Here is a 25,418-nt window from a genome sequence, read left to right on the forward strand (position 1 = left end):
TTAAGGAACCTCCTCATAATATTGGCCATCAGGCTGCTAAGACCATATACGATGCAGACACTGGCGGAGCTATGCGTTGTGCTGCAAGGGCCGGCTCCCCCGCCCATGGATATTTTGTGAAGAAACACTGCTTTGGAATGGCATAAATTAAAGAGAAATGGAGTATTTGGCCCCTAAAAAAAAATCTCTATTTGCCCCTCAGTAAATCCTTCCACCACTAAATGCAGATTGCTTAGAGAGGTGCGTAATAAAACAAATTAAGTTTTTCTTAAATACTGGTGCTTATCTCGATAAAAGGATCCCTAATTAAGGACATGTCATCTACAGACAAGCACCAATGCTTAAGAAAAAAGTTGTTTTATTTCTCTAAGCATCTCCTTAAGTTTTTTTTTTTGCACAATCACCTCCCTAAGCACTCTGCATTGTACAAGGGCTAAGACATGTTTAAATAATAATTGGCAACAAATGGAAGAAGTTTATTGGTAAACTAAACATGTTATTTCGTGGAAGAAACACCTTTACAAGAATTTTGGGACGGAGGGAGTATATGCTAACATTTACAAATTAATTAGTATGCAACAATTTCGTTATGTATACACGTCAATATATAAAAAACATGGTTGATATTTTCAATGTGCTCAAAGTTTCTTTTGTTAAATACAGGATGCACTCTACTAGTTAGAAAACTACTTTTTCCTTAAATACCGTATCTACAACAGAGCTGAAATAATATTGCTCATTTCAAAACACGTTTTCCTTTTTTTCCTTGATATTTCCTCATTTTCTCTGTGGTTTTCTTACAACTATTTTTTGGGAACTTCAAAAACATGTCCAGAACTTCAAAAATCATGTATGAGCATTCATGAACATCATGTTTCTCGATTCTTCATAAACATTTCTAAACGTTCCTCTTTATGTTGCCTATTCTTTTTGTTTTTTGCAGTATTTTATCTTCAACTAATCAACTTTTTGTTTAACCCCCACTACTTCATTGTTTTCTAAAATAAATAGTCCTTTTGAACAGATTTCTATTGTTCATATTTCCTAGGTTTATCTATTATTTATTGCTTTTTTTACTGCTAACGCGTCGTCCATCAAACAGCTTTGAGCCAGGTTAGGGTCTAAATTATCCAGTTTGAAAGTTGAGCGTCCTTCAGTATTTGACATTCATGGCTCCGAAGGAAGAATCAAATCGATAACACTTGTCTCAGAAATATGTAACTAGTAACATCTCAAAAATCACACCTATGTTGTTTCAGTGAAACAAAGTTTTAAAAGAGCTTCGACGCTCCCTCCCAAATTCTAAAAAAATATCACTTCAATCTTAGATAAAAGAGAAAGATTTACACCGCTTATTTTGGCGGGCCCATAGCATAGTGGTGCACATTTACCAGATACATACAAAAAAATGTTGGAATTGTTCTACAAGTGGTACAGCTACCTGTAATTTTGTATATAAGCATTACAGTAGTGTAGTCACTGTACTGTACTTCTGAATATGTAATTATGTATACATAATCTTTAACAGCTACTGCCCAACCCATTAGTTGCCATGATCACAAGGTCTCAACAAATGCCTCTTTTATGGCAACAATTTTAGCACAGACATCATGCATTCCTGGTCTATCTTTCGGCGATTCCATGGTACACATCAGGCCAATACTGACCAAAGGTATAATGTAGTTCTGCATACGTACAGAAGCAGCCGCCTCATCCTCCTCGGATGGCATGTGGGGATCTATAACCTCAGCGATCCTCTCAGGGAAGGCTCGATCGACATACTTGTGGAGGCTGAGGGCGTTGCCACATAGCACGTCCGTCGGCCGCCTTGCCGTGAGCATCTCCAGCAGCAGCACCCCAAAACCGTAAACATCGCCGCCTGTCGAGACTTTGCATCCCATCCCATATTCTGTAAAACAGGAGCAATGCGCATAAATACTTGTGGAACTAACAAAACAAAGACAGATCAGAATCAAACTTGGTAGTGTCTCAAAGAAAAGAGAAGTGCAACTTACCAGGAGCGATATATCCGATTGTTCCTCCTACACCAATAAAGCCTTCTGGTCTGCCAATACTTGAAGAGAGGAACTGGGCAGACCCGAAGTCACAAATGCGCGAGGTCATATCGTAGTCCAGCAGCACATTGCTTGGCTTCAAATCGCAGTGGATCAAAGGAGGTGTCAGCTGGTTGTGCATATAGTCCAGAGCGGAAGCCACGTCAGCAGCAATACGTATCCGCTGGCCCAAGCTCAGCAGCCTCCTTGAGCTGCCGACCCTTGGGTGTATCCACATGTCCAGGCTACCATTTGCCATGAACTCATATACTATGGCCTTGAATTCTTCACCCTCGGAATCTACAGTGGAGCACAGGGTGATAGCTTGAACCAGGTTGCGGTGGCGGGTGTGTTTTAGCACTTCGCACTCGGTGAAAAAGCTATTTCTTGAACCTTGCTCACTAAGATGGAATACTTTGATGGCCACTAGATCTGTCTCGAACTCAAACCGGCCAATGTAGACGGATGCTGTATGACTTGAACTGATCCGGTTGACCAGAGAGAACCAATTGGTGGCTTTAAGGATGTCTCCATATGACACCCTCCTCATTGTCTCCTTGAAGCTTTCAGATGGTTGAGCTTTAGTTCCCTTCATAATAGTGACAACAACACATAATAATGAGAACACGGCAATAGTAATTGGTGGAGCTACTATAAGCAGCAGGCGTGTGTTGATCTTCCTTCTTGTTGCTGAGGAGGTTGGGCAAATGTGCAATCCAAATATGGCAGCAGCTGTTTCACATAAGCCTGTGTTGCCTTGCAGGAATACTACAGCTGAATTTCGAAATATGCCACCAGTCGGGATTGGCCCTTCAAATTTGTTGTATGATATATTAATATAATTTAAGCTGCTGAAGTTCACAAAATACTGTGGAACTTGACCAGTTAAATTGTTCTCGGACAGATCTATCTGCTGTATGACCTTCAGTTTGCTGAAATACTCGGGAATGCTCCCATTAAGCATGTTGCTTTTGATCTGAAGGGATAGCAGTTGAACACACAGGCCAAGTTCAGAAGGAAGGCTACCAGATAATTTGTTGTTGGAAACATTAAGGAGGCCAAGATTGATCAGGTTACTAACTTCCCATGGTATTGGCCCAGTCAGGTTGTTGTTTGACAAGTCCAAGCCCAATGAAAGGGAGGAAATACTGAAGAGTTCTCTTGGTATGGATCCATCAAGGTGGTTAACTGACATGTTTAGCATAAGCAGCCTGTTGCATTGTCCTATATTTGCTGGTATGTTTCCAGACAATTCATTATCATCAAGATGAAGCTGGCTGAGTTGAACAAGGTTACCAACTGTTGATGGAATCTGACCTGACAACCTATTCATGGAAAGTTTTAGGACAACCAAGTTTCTCAAGTTCCAAACTGTCAGGGGAATTGGTCCAGAGAGCATGTTCTGGCCCATGTCAAGCAGAGTGAGACTTACAAGCTTCCCTGTCTCAGCTGGTATGTCTCCAGAAATTTGGTTTCTTCCAAAGCTTAACCGCTGAAGCTTTGTTGAAAGTTTGCCTACTGCTTTTGGCAAACTTCCATTCAGGATATTTCCATCTGCTGATAATATTAACAACTGGGTGCAATTGGTCAGAGAGGTAAGAAAGGCCCAGTCATCAGCTTCGAGTTTATTATCTCCTAGAAGCAGTACACTCAAGTTTGCCAAGGATCCTAGAGATGGCACCACGCCAGTCAGCGAGTTGCTTGAAAGATCAAGCACTCGGAGCTTTGACATGTTGGTCAGGGAATCTGGGACTGATCCACGAAATCCGTTGAGTCCCATTGCTAATGTTTCGAGGTTTGGAAGTGAGTGGCCAATGTCAGAAGGTAGCTGTCCAGTAAATCTATTGCTGCCTAGGCGAAAGAATGTGAGTGATGACGCATTGTACAGTGTGGCTGGGACATACCCCGAGAACATGTTATTACTTAGATCTACCCTTTTTAGATTTGGAATTTGACCGACAGTTTCCGGAATTGATCGTGCTAACTTGTTTTGTGCTAGCAGGAGTGAACGCAAGGATGAAGCATTTCCTAAAGATGCTGGTATGGTACCAGAAAGTGAATTCCCCGTAAGATCGAGAAACTGCAGAGCTGACATCTTTTGGAAATGTGGGATAGCCCCGGAGAGAGCATTCGACCGGAGGTCAACAGCAACAAGTTTGGATGAGTTGAACAAATTAGCTGGGATAACCCCAGATATGTTATTACGTGAGAGGATTATCTCACTGAGTGACGAACTATTTGCTAAGGAATCAGGGATAGCTCCACTAAGAGAATTGTTTGCAAGGTTGACATATCTAAGAGATGCAGCTGTACCTAATGACAGAGGGATGTTACCTGAAAGCCTGTTGGCAGCAAGCATCAGGGTTTGGAGGCTCCGAAGCTCACCTATCTCTTCAGGTACGCTTCCAGATAACTTATTGTTCCAAAGGTTCAACTGAACTAGAGAAGTAAGGGCAGCTGTGCAACTGGATAGTGTTCCTGTGAGCTGCGCAGACCTGAATTGGAGGGACACGACACGGATCGGGAGGGTGGTGCTGCAGTTGACCCCTCGCCAGCTGCAGAAGTTAAGCGAGTCATTGCTCCATGATCCAAGAACACCGGCAGGGTCCTTGGAGATGCCAGCTTTGAAGCAGAGAAGGGCTTGCCGATCATCTTCTGTTTTGTTGGTAGCCTGCGCTGATGAGAATATTATTGTGTTGGAGGATAGAAATATGAGGATGGTGCAAAGAAGGAAGAGTGATTGGTAGGACGGAGGAATCAGAGGTTGGGTGCGAAAAACTTGAGGAGCCATGTCTCTCTTCTTGTCCTAATGGAGTGTGCTTATTAAAATATGTTTGTGTGTGTGCTTAGATATATGTGGAAGGGTAGGGGAGTTGAAATTTCTATACTTTGACTTGAGCGCCCGGATGATTGAAAAATAGCCTGGGCAGAAAAAGAATTTGCAAGAGGGTTATGTGGGTAAAGAAAACGTGTGCATAAACCTATCAAGGAACAAATATTATTCTCCCAAATCCACCCATCCATGGAAATATTTGGTGAGCTGAATAGTAGAAAAGTAACCAAAATTTGTATACGGCACATTGCTACGGTTGGCTCTGTGGTTCAGGAAGTATCCTATTAGAGGAATAGGGGAGTTGAAACTTCTTCTTGACTTCAGTGCCACTTATTTATGACTGAAAAAGGCCTGAGCACAGAAGGAACTTGTGAGAGGTTTATGTGGATGAAAAAAAATGTGTGCTTGAACCAGTCTGTCAAAGTAGAAATATACAACCTACAGCTTCTGCAACCCAAAATCCACACAATAATGGAAATATCGACTGGGATGAATAGTAGAAAAGGGGAGCATCAGTTACCATTACTTCTTTGCCACCATCAAGTAACACAGAATAAATATTTGCATATAGTTGGCTCTGTGGTTCAGGAAGTATCCTATTGTAAAGCCCAAGCAGAGTTTTTGCTTGATTCTGCAAAGTGACAATTCAGTCATCAAGGAGAAGAAACGGGGCAAGCCAGAGACTTCTCCGTCCATCTTTGTCGCGCCGCAGGAAAATCAATTATTGGTCCACAACATTTTGCAGTCAGGATCCAGCTATCCACATCATCGAACTTGCTCCACACGAACTACCTGATGGATTCAAAAGAGATGGCTGCCAAAATGAAATGTTCCAAACATTCCTCTCCACATGATGATACCTGATTGAATTGTACTAGGTGTTAGGTACACAGTAGTTTACTGAAGGCAGGCATTGCCATCATCACCTCTCCCCCTTCTTCTTCATCTCAAATCCATAACGCTGCCAACGAATTGTGTGCACCATCTCCCAGCATCCTAACAGCAACAAGGACAATCGCAAATTACAGTATCACGTAGCCACCGCTGCAGTACGCAGGTTCGCAGTCAAGTCGAACGAATTGGAGCACAAATTTCGTGTGGACAGAATGAGAGATGCAGGTACAGTATTACGTACCTGGGGTAGGGGAACATGCCGAGGATGTGGCCCATGGGCTTGGGGACGCCGACGTCCGGCCGGCCGGGGCTCGAGACGCTGCTCCTCACACTGCATCTGCCGTGGTGCCACCTCGGCCGGCCCTGTCCCGCCGTGCGGGTACCTCCTCCTGGCCTGCGCCTTCCGCGCGGCGGGAGGCACGCGGCGCCGGTGGGCACCGGGCGATTGCGTCAAGGGACACCGGGTGGGAGTTTCTCCTTCGCGCGGCTGCTTCTCATCCCCGAGCGCCGAGCGGGCTGACGGAGCCGGTGACCAGAGAGGAGAGGAGAGGAGAGGATTGGGGAGGAAGATGGGAGGGGTAAAGTGGTCATTTTCGTAGATATCTACTTACTCCAGTTTATTTATAAAAATTATTAGTATAAAAGAAAAGCAAAAAAATCTTATCATTAAACAAGAAAAATACCATGTTGACTCTTTATTTTTTTTCTACTCCCTCCGTTCAGTATATACGGACTAAAATGAGTGAACAAACACATTAAAACGTGGCTATACAGATTCAATTCCGAGAAAAAAGTTAGTAAAAGACTTTATATTTGTGAATAGAGGGAGTATAATTTACGGAAATGATAAGTACCTGCACATGGCAAAATGAACGTTTTCATGACAATTTTACTGACGCGAGGATGGCAATTATGACAAGTACAAATAAATAAAAACCAAGGCGAATTTGCCATGCTTTCCCACTAAACTTGTTATCCTCAACAAGTATAAATTGCCACAAAAAACATTCATTTTGCCATGTGCACGTACCTGACGTTCGGTAGTTATCGGTGTCCTAAAATTATTGTTGTTGTTAACCTTCTTATAAGTACTCCCTCCGTCCGGAAATACTCGTCGGAGGATTGGATGTATCTAGATGTATTTTAGTTCTAAATACATTCATTTTTATGCATTTCTCTGACAAGTATTTCCGGATGGAGGGAGTACGTCACATGAATTCTTTCTTTGAAGAAGAGAGACTATGAGGTGGTTTGGAGCATGAAAAAAAAGGTGATTTTTCATGTACGGAACTCCACAAATCTTTATCTAGGAGCATTCGTAAAAGACATCATGTTTCCCGATTCTTCAAAAACACGTCTAATCTTTTTTACTCCATCCGTTTCATATTAGTTGTCGCTGATTTAGTATAACTTTCTTTTCGGTCTGTCCTTTCTTGTCTCCCTTTCTTTTCGGTTTATCAAATATTTTATCACATTTTTTGCAATCTTTCGTGATTTTTGAAAATGGAAGTTCCCATTTCAAAATACATTTTTTCTTTTTCCCATAATTCCTATTTTCTCTTTTTTTATAGCTTTCGGTTTCATTACTAATACAGCAACACTTCATCAAACAAACCTCTTTGAGGCAGGTATAGGCAAGGGGCCAAATTGATCTGGTTTTGAAAATTGATTGTCAACTTTGTCTCATTTTTTTCATGGACCAAAAGTTGACCTAAAAATAATGCTTTGCTTTATTAAGCTGGGCATAAGATTTTATGGGAGGAAAACACATTCATATATACAGTACCCTTTACAAAATTAACTAGTAAAAGAATTTCGCCATACACACAGCTCAAGGTCAAAATAAAAATAATTCAACAAATATACAACAAAGAACAGTTGATTCTTTTTGTAGCCAATTATTGCCCACTGCAAATCATATCTATGTGCTCAAGCCTCAAAGTTTCTTCCAGTTTGTCAAATAGACAAGGTACTGTGAAGAATGAACTTTACTTGTTACTACATTCTTAATAATAAAGAATCAGCGTGCTCTAACAGAGCAGAAATATTCATCAATCGTCATCACGGTGTTCCAGAAAAGCATCTCTTATAGCAGAAAGTTTTGCACAAACATCTTTCATTCCAGGTCTGTCCTTCGGAGATTCCACGGTACATGACAATCCAAGAGCAATCAGGGGGACAATATATCTCTGCGTCCATACTTCTGCACACACTTGATGCTCCTCATGTCCCATACGAGGATCTAGAATCTCTGCGACTCTTTCAGGGAACATGGATTCAGAGAAAATGGGAAGGGTAAGCCCATCAACAAACATATCATCGGTTGGTCGTTTTCCGGTAAGCAACTCCAGCAGAAGCACTCCAAAACTATATGCATCAGCTCCTACGGAGATCTCGTAACCAGTCCCGTACTCTGCGAAGAAGCAATGCTTTAGAATAATGCACATACATTAAAGACAAAGTATAATTAAGTGGAAATGGAAAAGCTAAACTCACCAGGTGCCATGTATCCAACTGTTCCTCCAACATCATCCAGGCTTTCAGGAATAAACATATCGGGCGACAAAAACTTTGCTGAGCCGAAATCACTGAGCCGCGCGGTCATGTCATCGTCCAAAAGGATGTTCGCTGGCTTCAAATCACAATGGATCAGAGGAGGCGTCAGTTGGTTGTGGACATAATCAAGAGCAGAAGCCACATCTGCCGCTATGCATATCCTCTGGCCAAAGTTTAGCACTCTGCCTGGGATTCCATTGTGTTGCTCAGAATGTAACCATCTGTCAAGGCTGCCGTTAACCATGAACTTGAATATCAGCGCTTTGAACTCGTGATTTTGTGAATCAAGTGTCGAGCATACGGTCACAGGACACATTATATTTCTATGGCGGGTGTTTCGTAGCACTTCACACTCAATAAAGTAACTATCACTTCCACTAGGTTCACTCAAGTTGAACACTTTGATGGCAACCAATCTCCTGTCGGACTTGAACCTACCAACATAAACTGACCCAGTAGAGGTTGAGCTAATAGTATGTAGCGAAGAAAACCAGTTGGTAGCTTTAAGAATGTCCTGATATGACACCCTCTTCAGCTTCTTCTCATCGTTGCGCGGAGCTGTATGCACTTCTCTTCTCTTGTGATGGGTAACAAAACGAAACATCTTCTTGGACACAACTGCCAATTGGAAAAATAAGAATACCGCTCTCTTCCAAAGAGTGGGTAGAAACCATAGCAAGACTAGGAAAGCAATAGTAAGTGGTGGTATTACAATTAGCAGCAAGGTTGCCAGCGAGGACATATGATGCTTTGTTTTATTTGCTGAAGCTGAGATGCCAGGACAAATTGGTAATGCCAGCCTGGAGGAATTCGAACAGAGTCCCTTGTTATCATCCAAAAGTACTGCGGTAGAATTCTCAAAGATCCCACTTGTAGGAACAGCTCCTTCCAAGTTGTTGTAAGATAGATCAAGTTGCTCCAGCATATGAAGGTGCTCAAAGAATTCAGGCACGGCACCGGATAAGTCATTGTGAGAAAGATTAATCTGCACGGTTGATACTAACTGCCATCTTGCTGGAATTTGTCCATATAACTTGTTTCCTTCCATGTGAAGAGATGTTGGACCAGCACCAGTACCAACTGTACCAAGTTCCAGTGGCAGTTCCCCAGTGAGATTGTTGTGTGAGAAGTCCAGACCGAGGGAGAATGGAGGGTTAGCAAAGAGTTCGACTGGTATTGACCCATCTAGGTTGTTTCGAGACAAATTTAGTTCAAGAAGTCCCTTGCACTGACCTAAACTACCAGGTATGTTACCGGTCAACTTGTTATCACTAAGATAAAGCTTGCCTAGTTGAGTAATGTCACCAACCGAGGGAGGGATCAGACCTGATAATTTGTTGTTTGATAGATTTAGGATATATAGGTATTGCAGCTTCCCAATGGTAGAAGGTATGCTTCCAGAAAGAAAATTGCTTTCCATTCTAAGCGAAGTGAGATTAACAAGATTGCTAATCTCAGCAGGTATGGAGCCTGAAATTTGGTTTGATGCAAGCGATAAATCTCCTAGCGTTGTGGAAAGATTAACAACTGCAATAGGTAAGCTGCCTTTTAGAGCATTCCCTTCCAAGGACAATTTTGTCAGCTGGGTGCAACTTGCCAGAGATGTAAGAAATGACCAGTCATATGCTTCTAGCAAGTTCTTCCCTAAAATTAACTGACGCAAGTTTGCCAACGAACCAAGAGATGGCACAGAGCCATGTAATGAGTTGTTTGAAAGATCAAGTACCTGAAGATTTAACATGTTAGCTATTGAAGTAGGGATCAGGCCCTCCAGCCTGTTGCTTCCCAGGATTAGGGACTGGAGGTTTGGTAGTGAGTAACCAATGTGAGATGGTATCTGTCCAACAAGGGCATTGCTGCCTACGCTAAAGTACTTGAGTGATGTCATGTTGTAAAGAGACAACGGGACACTCCCTGATAAACTGTTGAAACTTAGATCAAGCTCAAACAGTTTAGTAATGTGACTCAAAGTCTCTGGAATTAATCCTGATAACATATTTTGGCCGAGCAATATAGAAGCGAGGGAAGAAATATTTCCTATTGAAGGAGGTATGCTTCCAGAGAGGAAGTTTCCTGTCAGGCAAAGAAATCTGAGAGCTGTGGCTTCATGGAAAGGTGGGATGGCACCAGTGAAAGAATTCATCCGGAGATCAACCATAGTAAGCTCAGATGAGTTATCAAACAAAGTAGAAGGGATCTCTCCAGACAGGCTATTACGTGACAGTATAAGTGTGCTGAGTGTGGAGCTACTGGCCAATGAGAGAGGGATACCACCGGTAAGCGTGTTGTTTGCAAGATTGATATAGCTAAGAGAACTGCTAGCGCCTAAGGAAATAGGGATGTTACCTTGAAGACTGTTGCCGGCAAGATTCAGTGTATGGAGGTTTGGAAGCTTACCCAACTCACCTGGGATGGTTCCTGACAGATGATTATCGGCAAGGTTCATCCACGATAGAAGAGCCAAGTTGCCTAGGCATCCAGATAATTGCCCACTGAGTTGCACAGAGCTGAGGTTAAGAGAGACCACCCGGGGTGGAAACGTTGTGCTGCAGCTGACCCCTCTCCATCTGCAAAAGTTTAGCGAGTCATTGCTCCATGAGTCTAGTGTGCCATGGGCATAAGAGTTGATGCCGGACTTAAAGCAAAGGAGGGCCTGGCGGTCGATCTCAGATACGTTTGCTTGTGCTGCTGCTATTGGTGTGGTGATGAAGAGGGGAAGGATTAGCAAAATACAGAGTGGAGATAAGATTGAGAACATGATATCTAGAGTTTACAGGAAGTGGAGGAACCAAGAACTACAAGAACTTGGGAGTGCTTGCTGCTTTGGTTGGAGCCTGGACGATCTTGTGTGTAAGATTAGCTCTTTTGAACGATTTGTCTGCCAGAAGTTATGTTTGACTAAGTTGACTTGACTTGGTACAGGATTGGCGGTTGTCTCACTCAGACTTTTGCAAGAAAACGTGATGCAAGGGATAAGTAGAAGAGTGGAACAAAGACTTTTGCAAGAAAAAACGTGTGCAGGCTGAGTTATGGACTGTGACCAGTAGAATTGCAGTAAGCAAAATATATATAAATTGGAAGAGGAAAAGTGACAATTATTTTGGCAGCGACACAAGGATGCTGTAAGACTAGTCCTGGCTCATACCGTGATTGTAAGCTGCAGAGCACACATATGAGGAACAAACCAAGAGGTGACACGATGCTGGAGTCGTCATACTTGGTAGCATCCACCCAGAACACATAAACAAAAGCCTGAACCACTCATTAGACATTTCTTCAGAGCGCAAACTGATTCAGAATTGCAATTTCGTGCTGCACAAACATGCTTCGTAACCAGCTGAATCTGAATGGGATTACGCAGGATGGGACAATGGAAGATTTGTAGGTAACTGCACTTCATCCAATTTAGCACGGAAAATTGGGAATCTAGCTGCAGGACTTACCGCATACAGGGCTCACTCGTCTTCCACGCCAGGGCTGGTCTGCCAAGGAAATGGCTGCTGGGATTTGACTCTCCGAGGTGCGAGGCGGAGGAGGCCGTGGGCGAGAGCGAATCCGCCGAGCCGCGCGCTGCGCATCCGGAAGGAGAAAACCCTAGGCGATGCTCGCGCGGGGACGGCAAGTGGTGGCGTCGTCACCGAGCCGCACGGGCTCGGGAGGTGTCGGCCGCGCGTCGAGGCGGCGAGGAACTACCGGAGGCCTTCGATGCCGGCGGCGGCCGGGGAGAAGGCAAGCGGGCGCGGCGGAGTCGCCGAAGGCTCGGAGCATCACACCGTCGGGTAGACGGGTACCGGAGTCCGAGCACGAAGATCCAACGGCTGAGAGAGCACATTCGAGATTACTGTGCCGTCACATTTCGGTCTACTTTTTCTCTGAAGAAACATTTCAGCAACTACCAGAGCCAGAAATGAAAAAGATGAAGTAAATCGATCATATTAGATTATAATATTTGCTACAATTCTCACTTTCTTTGAAAAAAAAACTCAGATCTGTTATAAAAGTTCAACGGAAATACAAAGCATCTCAAAACAATAAAAAATACATCCAGATTCCCATATCCCCGAACAACCACTACTGCCACCAGAACGAGCCATCAACGTGTCGTTGTCGCCGCTTTCCTACTGGAGCCGGCTTGACCTTGTCGATGACAGTCGGGAAGTCTTCATGTCCGTGCCTATGAACCAGCATCCTAGAGCCGTAGTTTGTCGCAGTTGAACCCACTGCATAGATCTAACATCAAATATCACCATATGAGGAGAGATCCTAACCTCACTGGCCCAAGCAGACGACAGGAATCTACACCTGAGCTCCGTCGACTACGACCAGATGAATTCGAGGAGGATCAAAACCCGGAAGACAAACTCGAAGAAGAAGCACCGTCATTCGCCCGAGCGCCACGCCTGCAAGGATTAAAGAACCATAACCTAAATTACTAACCAGAGCAGAGGCACCGGGATTCCCCTCCCAGTCACCGGCCGCCAGAGGCAGCATGTAGTGGGGAGGCGAATTCACAGGCTCGCCAGTGAAGTCTAGATGTGAGAGTTTGTCCTTGCCGCCTAGGGTTAGGGGAGTAAATAAGAGGAACTGATTTATTTTCTTCTAAATAGTTTAGTATATTTGAAACATTTTGGCAGCATACATGGTCTAGCATAGTACTCATGTTTAAAGCTTTAGAACAAAATGAGTAATGCCATATTCCGAGCAAAATACAACAAAATCAATATTCCACCCATTCCATAATATTTGATTTTTCGAAGTCAAACACATATTGTTCAACTAAGCATCTAAAATAATAAATAAATAGAATATAAAATTACACTTCAGGATGAATCTAATTATACTTATTTTGTATTATGGACGTTGATAATTTTTCCTTAAACTTGGTCAAACATATACACGTTTGACTTTTATAAACCAAAATATGCACTACATTTTGGAATGAAGGGAGTACTATATAAAAGCTGCTATTCATTGTTTTTGTAGCTGTGCTTTTTTTTTTTTGCTCAGAATACGACATGACTCATTTTGTCTTGAAACTTAAAACGTGAGTATTATGCTTCCCGCCAAAAAGTTTCATAGTTTGTTAACATCTTTCACTTTTTTTAAAATATTTTTTGCTAAATCGAGACCTATGTCCCAAAAAATCCACACCAAAAAAGTCATTTATTAAAACAAACTAATAATCATCATATTTATTTTGTTGACATCGCACTTCACATGAATTTTTGCTTAGTTAGAAGAGAAAACATGTTGCTTTCTCTGATGAAGAGGTGATTTGGAGCACTGAAAAAAATGATAATCATTCATGCTTAGAACTTCATAAATCTCTATGAGCATTCACGAAAAGAAATGGTCATGTCTCCTGATGCTTCATAAATGTTTTCTAAGTATTCGTGAAAAAGAAAACATGTTTCATGATCCGTCATAAATGTTTCTAAACTTCCTTTTTTTTTCATTTCCTGTTCTGTTCCATTCTTCCAATATTTTATCTCTATTTATTTCATGATTTCTAGAATAAATGTTCCCTTTCCAAAGCTTGTTTCCTTTTCCATACTTCCTAATTTGTTAACTATTTTTACCGCTTTCTTTTGTAAGGGGCCAAAAATTTGTCTAGTTTCGTAAGTTGAGTGTCATGTCAACTACTACATCTCATTTCAGACATCGGGGACCAAAACTAGATTCAGTCAATAGTTAACTAAAAAAGAAGGATTTGTGTTATTAAACTAGATGTAAGATTTGACAGAATAACAACTTGATATATACGGTACAGTTTACAAATTAATAAGTACAGGAATTTCGCAATACATACACCTCAAGATCAAAATAAGAATAATTCAGCAAACCCGCAGCAAAGGATAGTTGACACTTTCAGTAGCCAACCGTTGCTCACTGCAAATCATATTGGGCACTTGGCACTTTCAGTAGACTGATCATACCTGATAGTAACCGTTGCTCATACCTGATTGCAACCTGCGGAGCACACATCAAAGAGACGGGATGAGCAAACCAATAGGCGACACCAAGGCAAACCAAGCCATTGAATGATGCTGCAGTCGACCCAGGAACACATAAACAAACCTGAACCACTCAAAGTGATTACACATTTCTGCAGAGAGTAACCTGATTCTGAATTGCAATTTCGTGTTACACCAACAGGCTTCATAACCAACTGAATCTGAATGGGAAAAAAAAAATATGTTGCATGTTTCCTGATGCTTCATAAACGTCTTCTAAGCATTCATGGAAAAAATACATGTTGCATGATTCATCCTAAACGTTTCTCAACTTCCCTTTTACATTTCCTGTTCTTTTCCATTCTTCAAATATTTTATCTCCATTTATTTATACTTATTTCATGATTTCTAGAATAAGACGTTCCCTTTCCAAAGCGTATTTCCATTTTCCATATTTTCTATTGTTTTCACTATTTTTAGTGTTTTATACTGTACTTATTTTATAAGGGGGCAAATCTGACTGGTTTCAAAAGTTGAGTGTCAGCTACGTCTCATGTCAGACTTTATGGACCAAAACTAGACCCAGCCAATAGTTAACCCAAAAAGAAGGATTTATGCTATTAAACTAGATGTAAGATTTGACAGAAAAATACCTTGATATAAACAGTACAGTTTATGCTACTAAGGAATTTCGCCATACATACACCTTAAGATCAAATGAAAATAATCAGCAAACCCGCAGCAAAGGATAGTTGCACACTTTCAGTAGCCAACTGTTGCTCACTGCAAATCACATTGGGCACTTGCCACTTTCAGTAGATTGGGTACGATATGCAAAATTACATTCTTAACGATAACAAATTAGCATGCTCTAACAGAGCTCAAATATTCGTCAATCGTCATGATGGCGTTCCAGAAAGTCGTCTCTGAGAGCAAAAAGTTTTGCACAAACATCTTTCATTCCAGGTCTGTCCTTCGGAGATTCCACGGTACATGACAGCCCAAGAGCAACCAATGGGACAACATATCTCTGCATCCATGCTTCTACGCACCCTTGATGCTCCTCATGCGCCATATGAGGATCTAGCATCTCCGCAACTAGGTCAGGGAACATGGATTCAGAGAAAATGGGAAGGGTGAGCCCATCGACAAACATATCATCGGTTGGTCGTTTTCCAGTAAGCAACTCCAGTAGAAGCACGCCAAAACTATACACATCGCCTCCCACGGAGATCTTGCAGCCCAGCCCGTACTCTGAAAATGCACTCAAAAACTCAATAAACCATGCATACATACATGAAGGGGGAAAATGCGCTGTACAGGTGAAACAATACACATACGTGCAAGATAAACTATTTAATTGGAGATTTGGAAAAGTAAACTCACCAGGTGCTATGTATCCAATAGTCCCTCCGACATCAACCAGGCTTTTACGAATAACCTGGCCTGGTAATAGAAACTTTGCTGAGCCAAAGTCACTGAGCCGTGCAGTCATGTCATCGTCCAAAAGGACATTGTGTGGCTTCAAATCACAATGGATCAAAGGAGGCGTCAGTTGGTTGTGGACATAATCCAGAGCAGAAGCGACATCTGCTGCAATGCATATCCTCTTGCCAAAGCTTAGCACTCTGCCTGGGATTACATTGTGCTGCTCAGAGTGCAACCATCTGTCAAGGCTGCCATTAACCATGAACTTGAAGACCAGTGCTTTGAACTCATGGTTTTTTGAATCAAGTGTCGAGCATAGGGTCATAGGCCGCATTATATTCCGGTGGCGGGTGCTTCGTAGCACCTCACACTCGGTAAAGTAACTACCATATCCACCAGGCTCATTCAGGTTGAATACTTTGATAGCAACTAGGCTCCTGTCAGACTTGAACCTACCGACATAAACTGATCCGGTACAGGTTGAGCTGATAGTATGGACCGAAGAAAACCAGTTGGTAGCTTTCAGAATGTCACCATATGATATCTTCTTCAGAGTCTCCTTGTGGTTAGAACATGCAACCACTTCTCTTATCTTCTGGTTGGCAACTGCTTCTCTTTTCTTCCGGTTGGCAACTAAACATAACACACCAGGAATCTTATTACACCTTGGAAAGGTAAGCTGCGCCCTTCTTTTCCAAACAGTGACAACCAAATATAACAATAACACACCAGCAATTAACGGTGTAATTATCATTATTATTCTTAGCAAGGGCACATGGTTCTTTGTTTGGGTGTCATCACAAATTGGAAGCCCTAGCATGGAGACTCTTGCACACAACATCCTATTGCCATCCAAAACTACCATACTCGAGTTCCTAAAGCATCCATCAGAGGGAATTGGCCCTTCAAAGTTGTTGTATGATAGATCCAGCTTGTCCAACAAAGTGAGGTCGCCAAAGAATTCCGGCACTGGACCAGATAAAATATTTCGAGCTAGATTAATCTGCTGGATGGACCGCAACTTCCTGAAACTTCGAGGAATTTGCCCTTCAAGCATGTTTCTCTCCATGCGCAAGAACAATAAAGTAAGACAGCTTCCAAGAGCTTCAGGAATCGTTCCAAACAACATATTGTTGGAAACATTCAGAAGAGCAAGATTTGCCAAATTACCAACTTCTGATGGTATTTCTCCTATGAGCTTGTTGTACGAAAAGTCCACACCCAAGGAAAGTGGAGGGCGATCAAAAAGTTTGACTGGTATTGACCCATCAAGGCTGTTAGTAGACAAGTTTAGTTCAAGAAGTCCCTTGCACTGACCTAAACTATCAGGTATGTTTCCAATCAAGTTGTTATCATCAAGATAAAGCTTGCCCAGTTGAGTAATGTCACCAACTGAGGGAGGGATCTGACCTGATAATTTGTTCTTTGATAGATTTAGGACATATAGGTTTTGCAGCTTTCCAATGGTAGAAGGTATGCTTCCAGAAAGAAAATTACTTTCCATCCTAAGAGAAGTGAGATTAACAAGATTGCTAATTTCAACAGGTATGGAGCCTGAAATGTTGTTTGACCCAAGCGACAAATCTTGCAGTCTCGTGGAAAGATTAACAACTGCTGCAGGTAAGCTGCCATTCAAACCATTCCCTTCCAAGGACAACTTTGTAAGCTGGGTGCAATTTGCTAGAGATGTAAGAAATGACCAGTCATGTGCTTCTAGCAAGTTGCTCCCCAAAACTAACTGACTCAAGTTTGCCAAAGAACCAAGAGATGGAACAGGGCCATTTAGCGAGTTGTCTGAAAGATCAAGCATTTGAAGATTTGACATGTTGGCTAGTGAAGTAGGGATCAAGCCCTCCAGCCTGTTGCTTCCCATAATTAGGGACTGGAGGGTTGGTAGTGAGTGACCAATGTAAGATGGTAACTGTCCAACAAGGCCATTGCTGCCAACACTAAAGTTTTTGAGTGATGACATGTTATACAGGGAAACCGGGACATTACCTGATAAACTGTTGAAACTTAGGTCAAGCTCAAGAAGTTTTGTAGTGTGACCTATAGTTTCTGGAATTAATCCTGATAGCTTATTTTGGCCGAGCAATATAGAAGTGAGGGAAGAAACATTTCCTATCGAAGGAGGTATGCTTCCAGAGAGGAAGTTCTCTGTCAGGCAAAGAAATTTAAGTGCTGTGACCTTATGGAAACGTGGGATGAGACCAGTGAAAGAATTCTTCCGGAGATCAACCTTAGTAAGCTTAGATAAGTTATCAAACAAAGTAGAAGGGATCTCTCCAGAGAGGTTATTACGTGACAGTATAAGTGTGTTGAGTGAGGAGCAATTGGTCAATGAGAGAGGGATACCGCCGGTAAGAGTGTTGTTTCCAAGATTGACATAGCTAAGAGAATTGCTAGCGCCTAAGGAATCAGGGATGTTACCTTCAAGGTTGCTGCCGGCAAGATTCAGTGTATGGAGGTTTGGAAGCATACCCAACTCTTCAGGGATAGTTCCCGAAAGATTATTATAGGCAAGGTTCATCCTGGATAGAAATGTCAAGTTGCCCAGGCATCCAGATAACTTGCCACTGAGACGAGCATAGTTGAAGTTAAGAGAGACCACCCGGGGTGGAAACTTTGTGCCGCAAGTGACCCCTTTCCAGCCGCAAAAGTTATGTGAGTCCTCGCTCCATGAGTCTAGTATGCCAAGGGGATAAGAGCTGATGCCAGACTTGAAGCAGAGGAGGGCTTGGCGATCAATCTCGGACTTGTTTGCTTGTGCTGCTTCAAGTATTGTAGTGCTGACAGAAAAAAGGATGAGTAAAATATAGAGCAGAGTAAACATTGAGGGCATGATACCAGAGTGTACAGGATGTGGAGGAACCAAGGAGTCGGAGTGTTTTAGACTGGAGCTTGGGTGATCTTTGTGCGTGGAGGTCATTTGAAGATATTTTTTCTGCAGGAAGGAATGGGCCCGAAGTTAAGCTCGACTAAGTTGACTTGACTTGACACAGGTCATCTCACCCTGAACGTGATGCAAGGGTAAAGAAAAGTAGAAGTATGAAACAAAGACTTGTGAGAGAAAGCGTGTGCAGACTGAGAAATGTACTGTGACTAGTAGAATTGCAGTGAGCAAAATATAAATTCCAAGAGCAAAAGTGACAATTATTTTGACAGCGACACAAAGATGCTGTAAGACTAGTCCTGGCTCATACCGTGATTGTAACCTGCAGAGCACACGTCAAACAAATAGGATGATCACTGAAGACAAACCAATCCATTGACGACCACTGAAGTCTTGAGATTAAGTAGCGTCGACCCAGACCACATAGACAAACCTGAACCACACAAAGTGATTACACATTTCTTCATAGAACAAACTGATTCAGAATTGCAATTTCGTGTTGCGCCAACATGCTTCATGACTGAATTTGAATGTGGCAACGCAGCATGGAAGAATGGAATTCCGAGTAGATAACTGCATTTCATCCAATTTAGCATGGAAAATTGGGAGCCTAACTGCAGGACTTACCTCATACATGGGATCACTACTTAGTCTTCTTCCACGCCACCGACGCGAGGGTTGCTGCTGGGGTTTGATATTCCAAGGCCCGAGGCGGAGGAGGCCGTGGAAGAGAGCAAATCCAACGAGCTGCGGCTGCGCATCGGAGGGAGAAACCCTAGGCGAGGCTCCCGCGGCGTCGGCGGGCAGGCTGCGCCCACTGGTGGCGTTGTCACCAAGCCGCACGGGCTCGGGAGGTGGCGACCGCGCGTCGAGGCTGCGAGGGAACTGCCGGAGGCGTTCGATGCCGGCAGGGGAGAAGGCGAGCGGGCGCGGAGCGGCGGACGGCGGGGGAGTCGCCGGAGGTTCAGAGCGTCACACCGTCATCAGGTAACGGAGTCCGAGCACGAAGATCCAACGGCTGAGAGTGCATCTTCGAGTTTACTGTTACGTTGTCTACGACTGCCACAGTCAGAAATGAACAGGGTACAAAAAGATGGAATAAACCTATCAGATTAGTGCTTCTCACAGCATCATATTGCTACATTTTTTTGCTGGGCACTGTAGCAATTGTTTGGTTGAATCAGTTGATTTCTCTGTTTATAATACCGTGAAATATATTGGTGAGGGTACTTGGTTGTTGTACACACCTTAAACTTATATGTGACTCAAACTTTTTAACAGACACACAGCGGCACCAATTCTCAAATTAGAAACGCTGCATGTAACTTTACAGATTTTAGTCGTGAACAATCTTTTTCATAAAGGATAATTAATTTGGTGCCCTTAGTTGTGTCTCACTCGGCAGGTTTTGTTGGGGAACGTAGTAATTTCAAAAAAATTCTTACGCACACGCAAGATCATGATGATGCATAGCAACGAGAGGGGAGAGTGTGTCCACGCACCTTCGTAGACCGAAAGCGGAAGCGTTAGCACAACGCGGATGATGTAGTCGTACGTCTTCACGATCCGACCGATCAAGTACCGAACGTACGGCACCTCCGAGTTTAGCACACGTTCAGCTCGATGACGTCCCTCGAACTCCGATCCAGCCGAGCTTTGAGGGAGTGTTCCGTCAGCACGACGGCGTGGTGACGATGATGATGTTCTACCGACGCAGGGCTTCGCCTAAGCACCGCTACGATATTATCGAGGTGGACTATGGTGGAGGGGGGCACCGCACACGGCTAAGAGATCCAAGGGATCAATTGTTGTGTCTAGAGGTGCCCCCTGATGAAGCTATGTACCTAGGATAGGGTCATGGGCCTGTCCAAGATACCCTTCCCAAGGCCATCACCCTAAAACCAGAAGCATTCGAAGAAGAATCATCATCCACTCGACCATGAAGCGTTCCACTCGGAAGACTTGAAGTCACTAGACCATGGAGACTGTCACTCGACCGCCAGAAGGTCTAAAGCCACCCATACTGCAACGGTCGGTCATTACGTCATAGCTTTAATGGTCATTATGTCACTTTATTACTAGCGTTACCAGTAATGCCCTGTCTTAATGTACCTTAAACCCTGTGTAATTGAGGGCCGGAGGGGTCTGGCGAACTCTATATAAGCCACCCCCCTCCTCAGTGACAAGGGTTCGCACCCCCTGTAACACACACGCATATAATCCAGTCGACCGCCTCCGGTCACCGAGACGTAGGGCTGTTACTTCCTCCGAGAAGGGCCTGAACTCGTAAAACTCGTGCGTACAACTTCTCCATAGCTAAGATCTTGCCTCTACATACCTACCCCCATTCTACTGTCAGACTTAGAACCACGACAGCTGGCGCCCACCGTGGGGCAGGTGTCTTAGCGACTTATTGGAGAAGTTGCGATTTTTCCGATTCCCATCAGCATGGTTTCAGGCGGAGGATTGGCCGAGGGTCGCGAGATCCGTCTCGGCACGCTCGTGTTCGTTGCCGACGACTCCGCTTGGCTCCAAGAGGCTCCACTCGACGTCGAGGCGCTCCCCGTCCGCGGGGCAACGCACTTCCGCGCGTGCGTCCGCCGCGTCCTCCTGCGGCAGCCGTCGACCCAGTATCGGTCGGCTCCTGTGGCGTCTTCACTCCCTGCTGCCCGCCGGCGCAAGCGTTCCGGTCGGTCGAGGCTCCAGCGGTGGGTGAGGCACGTGGTGGCTCGCTAGTCGGCCACCTCCCAAGTCGCGGCAATCGGGCCCGACGAAACTCTCTACGGCCTGTTCGACTGGCTCCGTCGAGACTACATCCGAGTGCGACAGCAGTGACCCCGCGGCGGAAGTCCTGATGGTCAACGGACCGCACAGTCCCCCTGGCTTTCCCCGCGACGACGGTGGTGATGGCGGAGGCGATCCGTCGCGCATCCACGAGGAGTACCGCCCCGAGCCCCTCTCTTTGCAGCAGAGGGAAGAGCTTCGCCGCTGTAACATGGATGCACTTCACACTCCTATCATTGGAGAAACCCCCGAGGCCTGGGCCTTGGAAGAGGCGCGCTTGGCCAACTTGGCTGAGCGCACTCGACTGGAGAACCTCCAGCACGCACTCGACGAGCGTGCTCGGCAGCAGGTTCCTGAGTCCAGTCGACGACAACTTTTTCCGCCTCCCACCCAGGTATATCGAACTTCGATCCAGAATCTCACAGCTGCGGCCCGAATAGCAGAGTCGATTCAGCCTTCCCAGTCGGAAGCTGATAGGGGTTTGATGCAGATCCGGGCTTTGCTCCGGGCGGCGGGGGAGCAGAACACAGCAGTGTCACAGTCTCGGAATAGGATTCATAGTAGATCTGTAATGGCAGACACAGTTCAGTCGGCTCACAGCCCAAGATCACCTCCAAGACGTGAGGGACGTGGAGATCGACAGGATCAGTACAGAAACCGTGAGCAGTATGATCGTCGTCGAGCGCCCACACCTCCCCCAAGGAGTGGGTCGTACGCGCCTCGGCAACACGATGACAGACGCCCTCACAGTGGAGGGCGAAGGATTCCAGTCGACCCCCGGGAGCCGGGCTTTGACGCAAGATCCATTCTCGTTCAAGGTCTGGTTGACAGGAACAGGGCACACAGAGATGTCCATGACAGAGATTACCCGACCGGCAACAGAGTGCATGTTTCAGGTCCCGAGTGTTTCAGCAGAGCCATCAGAGCAGCAGTGATTCCTCCCAACTTCAGGTTGGTGACTGGAGTCAGCAAATTCACTGGTGAGTCCAAGCCTGACACTTGGCTTGAGGACTACCGAATAGCTGTGCAAATTGGTGGTGGCAATGATGAAGTGGCCATGAAGCACCTTCCTCTGATGTTGGAGGGCTCGGCCAGAGCGTGGTTGAATCAGTTAGCACCTGGCAGTATTTATAGCTGGGAAGAGCTTGCCCGAGTGTTTGTCAGAACATTTGAAGGTACATGCAAACGGCCAGCAGGGCTAACAGAGCTACAATCTTGTGTGCAGAAGCCGAATGAAACTTTGAGGGATTATATCCAGAGATGGATCACGTTGCACCACACGGTGGAGAATGTGTCTGATCACCAAGCAGTTTGTGCCTTCAAGGAAGGTGTCAAGTATCGAGAATTGAATCTGAAGTTCGGTCGGACCGGAGATATGTCTCTGAGTCGAATGATGGAAATTGCCACCAAGTATGCTAATGGTGAAGAGGAGGATCGGCTCCGGAGTGGCAAGCACAAAATAGTCGCCCACGAAACCGGGGGAGGGAACTCCAGTCGGAAGCAAAAGCGCAAAGCCGAGCCAGCTGCTCCCAGAGAAGCCTTAGCCGTGACTCAAGGAAAGTTCAAGGGGAAGCCCAAAGGACCATGGAACCCCAAGAAAGTAAAAGAGCAAGATGGAAATGATGTGTTGGATTTACCATGCCACATTCACACCAAAAAAGATGAGGAGGGTAATCTCATTTACCCGAAACATACCACTCGACAGTGTCGGCTCCTAATCTAGCAGTTCCGAGAGAAACAACCCAAAGAGAAGGAGAAAGAATTGGACAAAGTTGAGGATAAAGAAGAGGACGATGATGGTTACCCCCACGTCAATTCCACTCTGATGATTTTTGCTGATGTTGAGAGCAAAAGTCGACTGAAAATCATCAACAGAGAAGTGAACATGGTCGCTCCGGCGACGCCCAGTTATTTGAAGTGGTCTCAGACTGCCATTACATTCGACCAGTCTGATCACCCAACACACATAGCCACCCCTGGGAGGCAAGCATTGGTGGTCGACCCAGTCGTCGAAGGCACTCGGTTGACTAAGGTTCTGATGGATGGTGGCAGTGGACTGAATATACTGTATGCGGAGACCTTGAAAGGAATGGGCATTCCGATGTCCAGACTCAGTGAAAGCAATATGAGTTTTCATGGAGTTATTCCTGGCAAGAAGGCTGAGTCACTCGGCCAGATCGCCCTCGATGTGGTTTTCGGTGATTCCAAGAATTACCGCAAAGAAAAGTTGACGTTTGAAGTCGTGGATTTCCAGACCGATCCCAATGCTGCTCCGACTCACATTTCAACAACACTCGACTCCAAATAGGAAGAAGCGCTCATCTAGTTCCTCCGTGAGAACTGGGACATCTTTGCATGGAAACCTTCTGACATGCCGGGTGTTCCCAGGGGGCTGGCTGAGCACCGTTTGCGAGTCGACCAAAAAGTGAAACCAGTCAAAGAACATCTTCGACGGTCCGCCGTACAGAAGAGAAAAGCAATCGGTGAAGAAGTGGCTCGGCTCCTAGCAGCTGAGTTTATCCGAGAGATTTACCACTCCGAGTGGCTAGCCAATGTTGTCATGGTCCCCAAGAAGGACGATTCACTTCGCATGTGCATTGACTTCAAGCATATCAATCGGGCCTGCCCGAAAGATCACTTTCCTCTCCCCCGCATCGACCAAATAGTCGACTCGACTGCGGGGTGTGAGTGCTTGTCCTTTTTGGACGCTTATTCCGGGTATCATCAGATCCGACTGTATGGACCCGATGAGATAAAAACAGCTTTCATCACCCCATTTGGGTGCTTCTGTTATGTCACCATGCCATTCGGCTTGAAGAACGCTGGAGCCACATTCATGAGGATGATTCAGAAGTGTTTACTCACTCAAATCAGTCGGAATGTGGAAGCATACATGGATGGCATCATGGTCAAGTCACGTAAAGGTTCCGACCTGCTGGCTGACCTTGCCGAAACTTTTGCCAACCTCAGAAGATATGATATCAAGCTTAATCCATCAAAGTGCACATTCGGAGTTCCGGGCGGAAAATTACTCGGTTTTCTCGTTTCCGAACGAGGGATCGACGCTAACCCAGAGAAAGTGGGTGCCATACTCCGGATGAAATGCCCTGTGCGTGTGCACGATGTCCAGAAGCTTACTGGTTGTTTGGCCGCCTTAAGTCGATTCATTTCTCGCCTCGGTGAAAAGGCATTGCCTCTTTACCGACTGATGAAAAAGTCTGATAAGTTTGAGTGGACTCCTGAAGCTGATGCAGCGTTTGTAGAGCTCAAAGCCCTGCTTTCCATCCAGCCAGTGCTTGCTGCCCCAATCAGCAAAGAGCCTTTACTGCTTTACATTGCAGCCACTGGACAAGTTGTCAGTACAGTACTTACGGTCGAGCGGGAAGAAGAAGGAAAAGCCTATAAGGTTCAGCGCCCAGTATACTATGTTTCTGAAGTTCTGACTCCGTCAAAGCAAAGATATCCACATTATCAGAAGCTTGTTTATGGGATTTATATGACCACGAAGAAGGTTGCACACTATTTCTTTGACCACTCTATTACAGTCTTCAACGACGCTCCATTATCAGAGATTCTAAACAACAGAGATGCAACTGGTCGAGTGGCAAAGTGGGCGATTGAACTCCTTCCCTTGGATATCAAGTTTGAGGCAAAGAAGGCTATCAAGTCCCAAGCAATAGCAGATTTCCTCGCCGAGTGGATCGAACAGCAACTGCCAACTCAAGTTCACTCGGAGCACTGGACCATGTTCTTTGATGGCTCCAAGATGCTGAATGGTTCCGGTGCTGGGGTGGTACTGGTATCCCCCCGAGGAGACAAGCTCAGATATGTTCTCCAGATTCACTTTGATTCCTCCAATAACGAAGCGGAATATGAAGCACTCTTATATGGGTTACGTATGGCCATTTCACTCGGCGTCCGTCGCCTCATGGTCTACGGCGACTCAGATTTGGTAGTCAATCAAGTGATGAAGGAGTGGGACGTTAGAAGCCCAGCTATGACTAGTTACTGTAATGCGGTGA

General features: G+C 44.8%; 3 protein-coding genes across 11 annotated transcripts; all 3 read right to left on the bottom strand.

Moving 5' to 3' along the window:
• Positions 1-1,374: 1,374 nt before the first annotated feature.
• Positions 1,375-6,359, bottom strand: LOC123051276 (probable LRR receptor-like serine/threonine-protein kinase At3g47570). Of its 2 annotated transcripts, none has more exons than XM_044474113.1 (3): positions 6,023-6,359; positions 2,016-5,883; positions 1,375-1,909 (listed from the first exon to the last, which is right to left on the bottom strand). In XM_044474113.1, the coding sequence occupies exons 2-3, from the start codon at positions 4,843-4,845 to the stop codon at positions 1,557-1,559; spliced, it is 3,183 nt and encodes a 1,060-aa protein (XP_044330048.1). In that variant the 5' UTR covers positions 4,846-5,883; positions 6,023-6,359; the 3' UTR covers positions 1,375-1,556. The 2 variants fall into 2 exon arrangements, with proteins under 2 accessions (XP_044330048.1, XP_044330049.1); XM_044474114.1 differs by having other exon boundaries at positions 2,016-5,931.
• Positions 6,360-7,583: 1,224 nt separating this feature from the next.
• On the bottom strand, positions 7,584-12,159 carry LOC123051281 (probable LRR receptor-like serine/threonine-protein kinase At3g47570). 5 transcript variants are annotated; one of them, XM_044474121.1, is made up of 4 exons: positions 11,781-12,158; positions 10,744-10,904; positions 8,278-8,955; positions 7,584-8,194 (listed from the first exon to the last, which is right to left on the bottom strand). In XM_044474121.1, exons 1-4 carry the CDS (start codon positions 11,783-11,785, stop codon positions 7,833-7,835), a joined length of 1,206 nt encoding a protein of 401 aa, XP_044330056.1. In that variant the 5' UTR covers positions 11,786-12,158; the 3' UTR covers positions 7,584-7,832. The 5 variants fall into 5 exon arrangements, with proteins under 5 accessions (XP_044330056.1, XP_044330054.1, XP_044330053.1 ...); XM_044474119.1 differs by having other exon boundaries at positions 8,278-10,904; positions 11,781-12,159; XM_044474118.1 differs by having other exon boundaries at positions 8,278-11,680; positions 11,781-12,159.
• A 2,898-nt stretch (positions 12,160-15,057) lies between these two features.
• LOC123051282 (receptor kinase-like protein Xa21) lies at positions 15,058-19,712 on the bottom strand. 4 transcript variants are annotated; one of them, XM_044474125.1, is made up of 5 exons: positions 19,591-19,657; positions 18,981-19,045; positions 18,923-18,934; positions 15,678-18,663; positions 15,058-15,545 (listed from the first exon to the last, which is right to left on the bottom strand). In XM_044474125.1, exons 1-5 carry the CDS (start codon positions 19,640-19,642, stop codon positions 15,184-15,186), a joined length of 3,477 nt encoding a protein of 1,158 aa, XP_044330060.1. In that variant the 5' UTR covers positions 19,643-19,657; the 3' UTR covers positions 15,058-15,183. The 4 variants fall into 4 exon arrangements, with proteins under 4 accessions (XP_044330060.1, XP_044330057.1, XP_044330059.1 ...); XM_044474122.1 differs by having other exon boundaries at positions 18,923-19,045; positions 19,240-19,712; XM_044474124.1 differs by lacking the exon at positions 19,591-19,657 and having other exon boundaries at positions 15,678-18,508; positions 18,577-18,663; positions 18,923-19,143.
• Positions 19,713-25,418: the final 5,706 nt, after the last annotated feature.

Source organism: Triticum aestivum, chromosome 2D (genome assembly GCF_018294505.1).
Source record: "Triticum aestivum cultivar Chinese Spring chromosome 2D, IWGSC CS RefSeq v2.1, whole genome shotgun sequence".
NCBI classification, from domain to species: Eukaryota; Viridiplantae; Streptophyta; class Magnoliopsida; order Poales; family Poaceae; genus Triticum; species Triticum aestivum.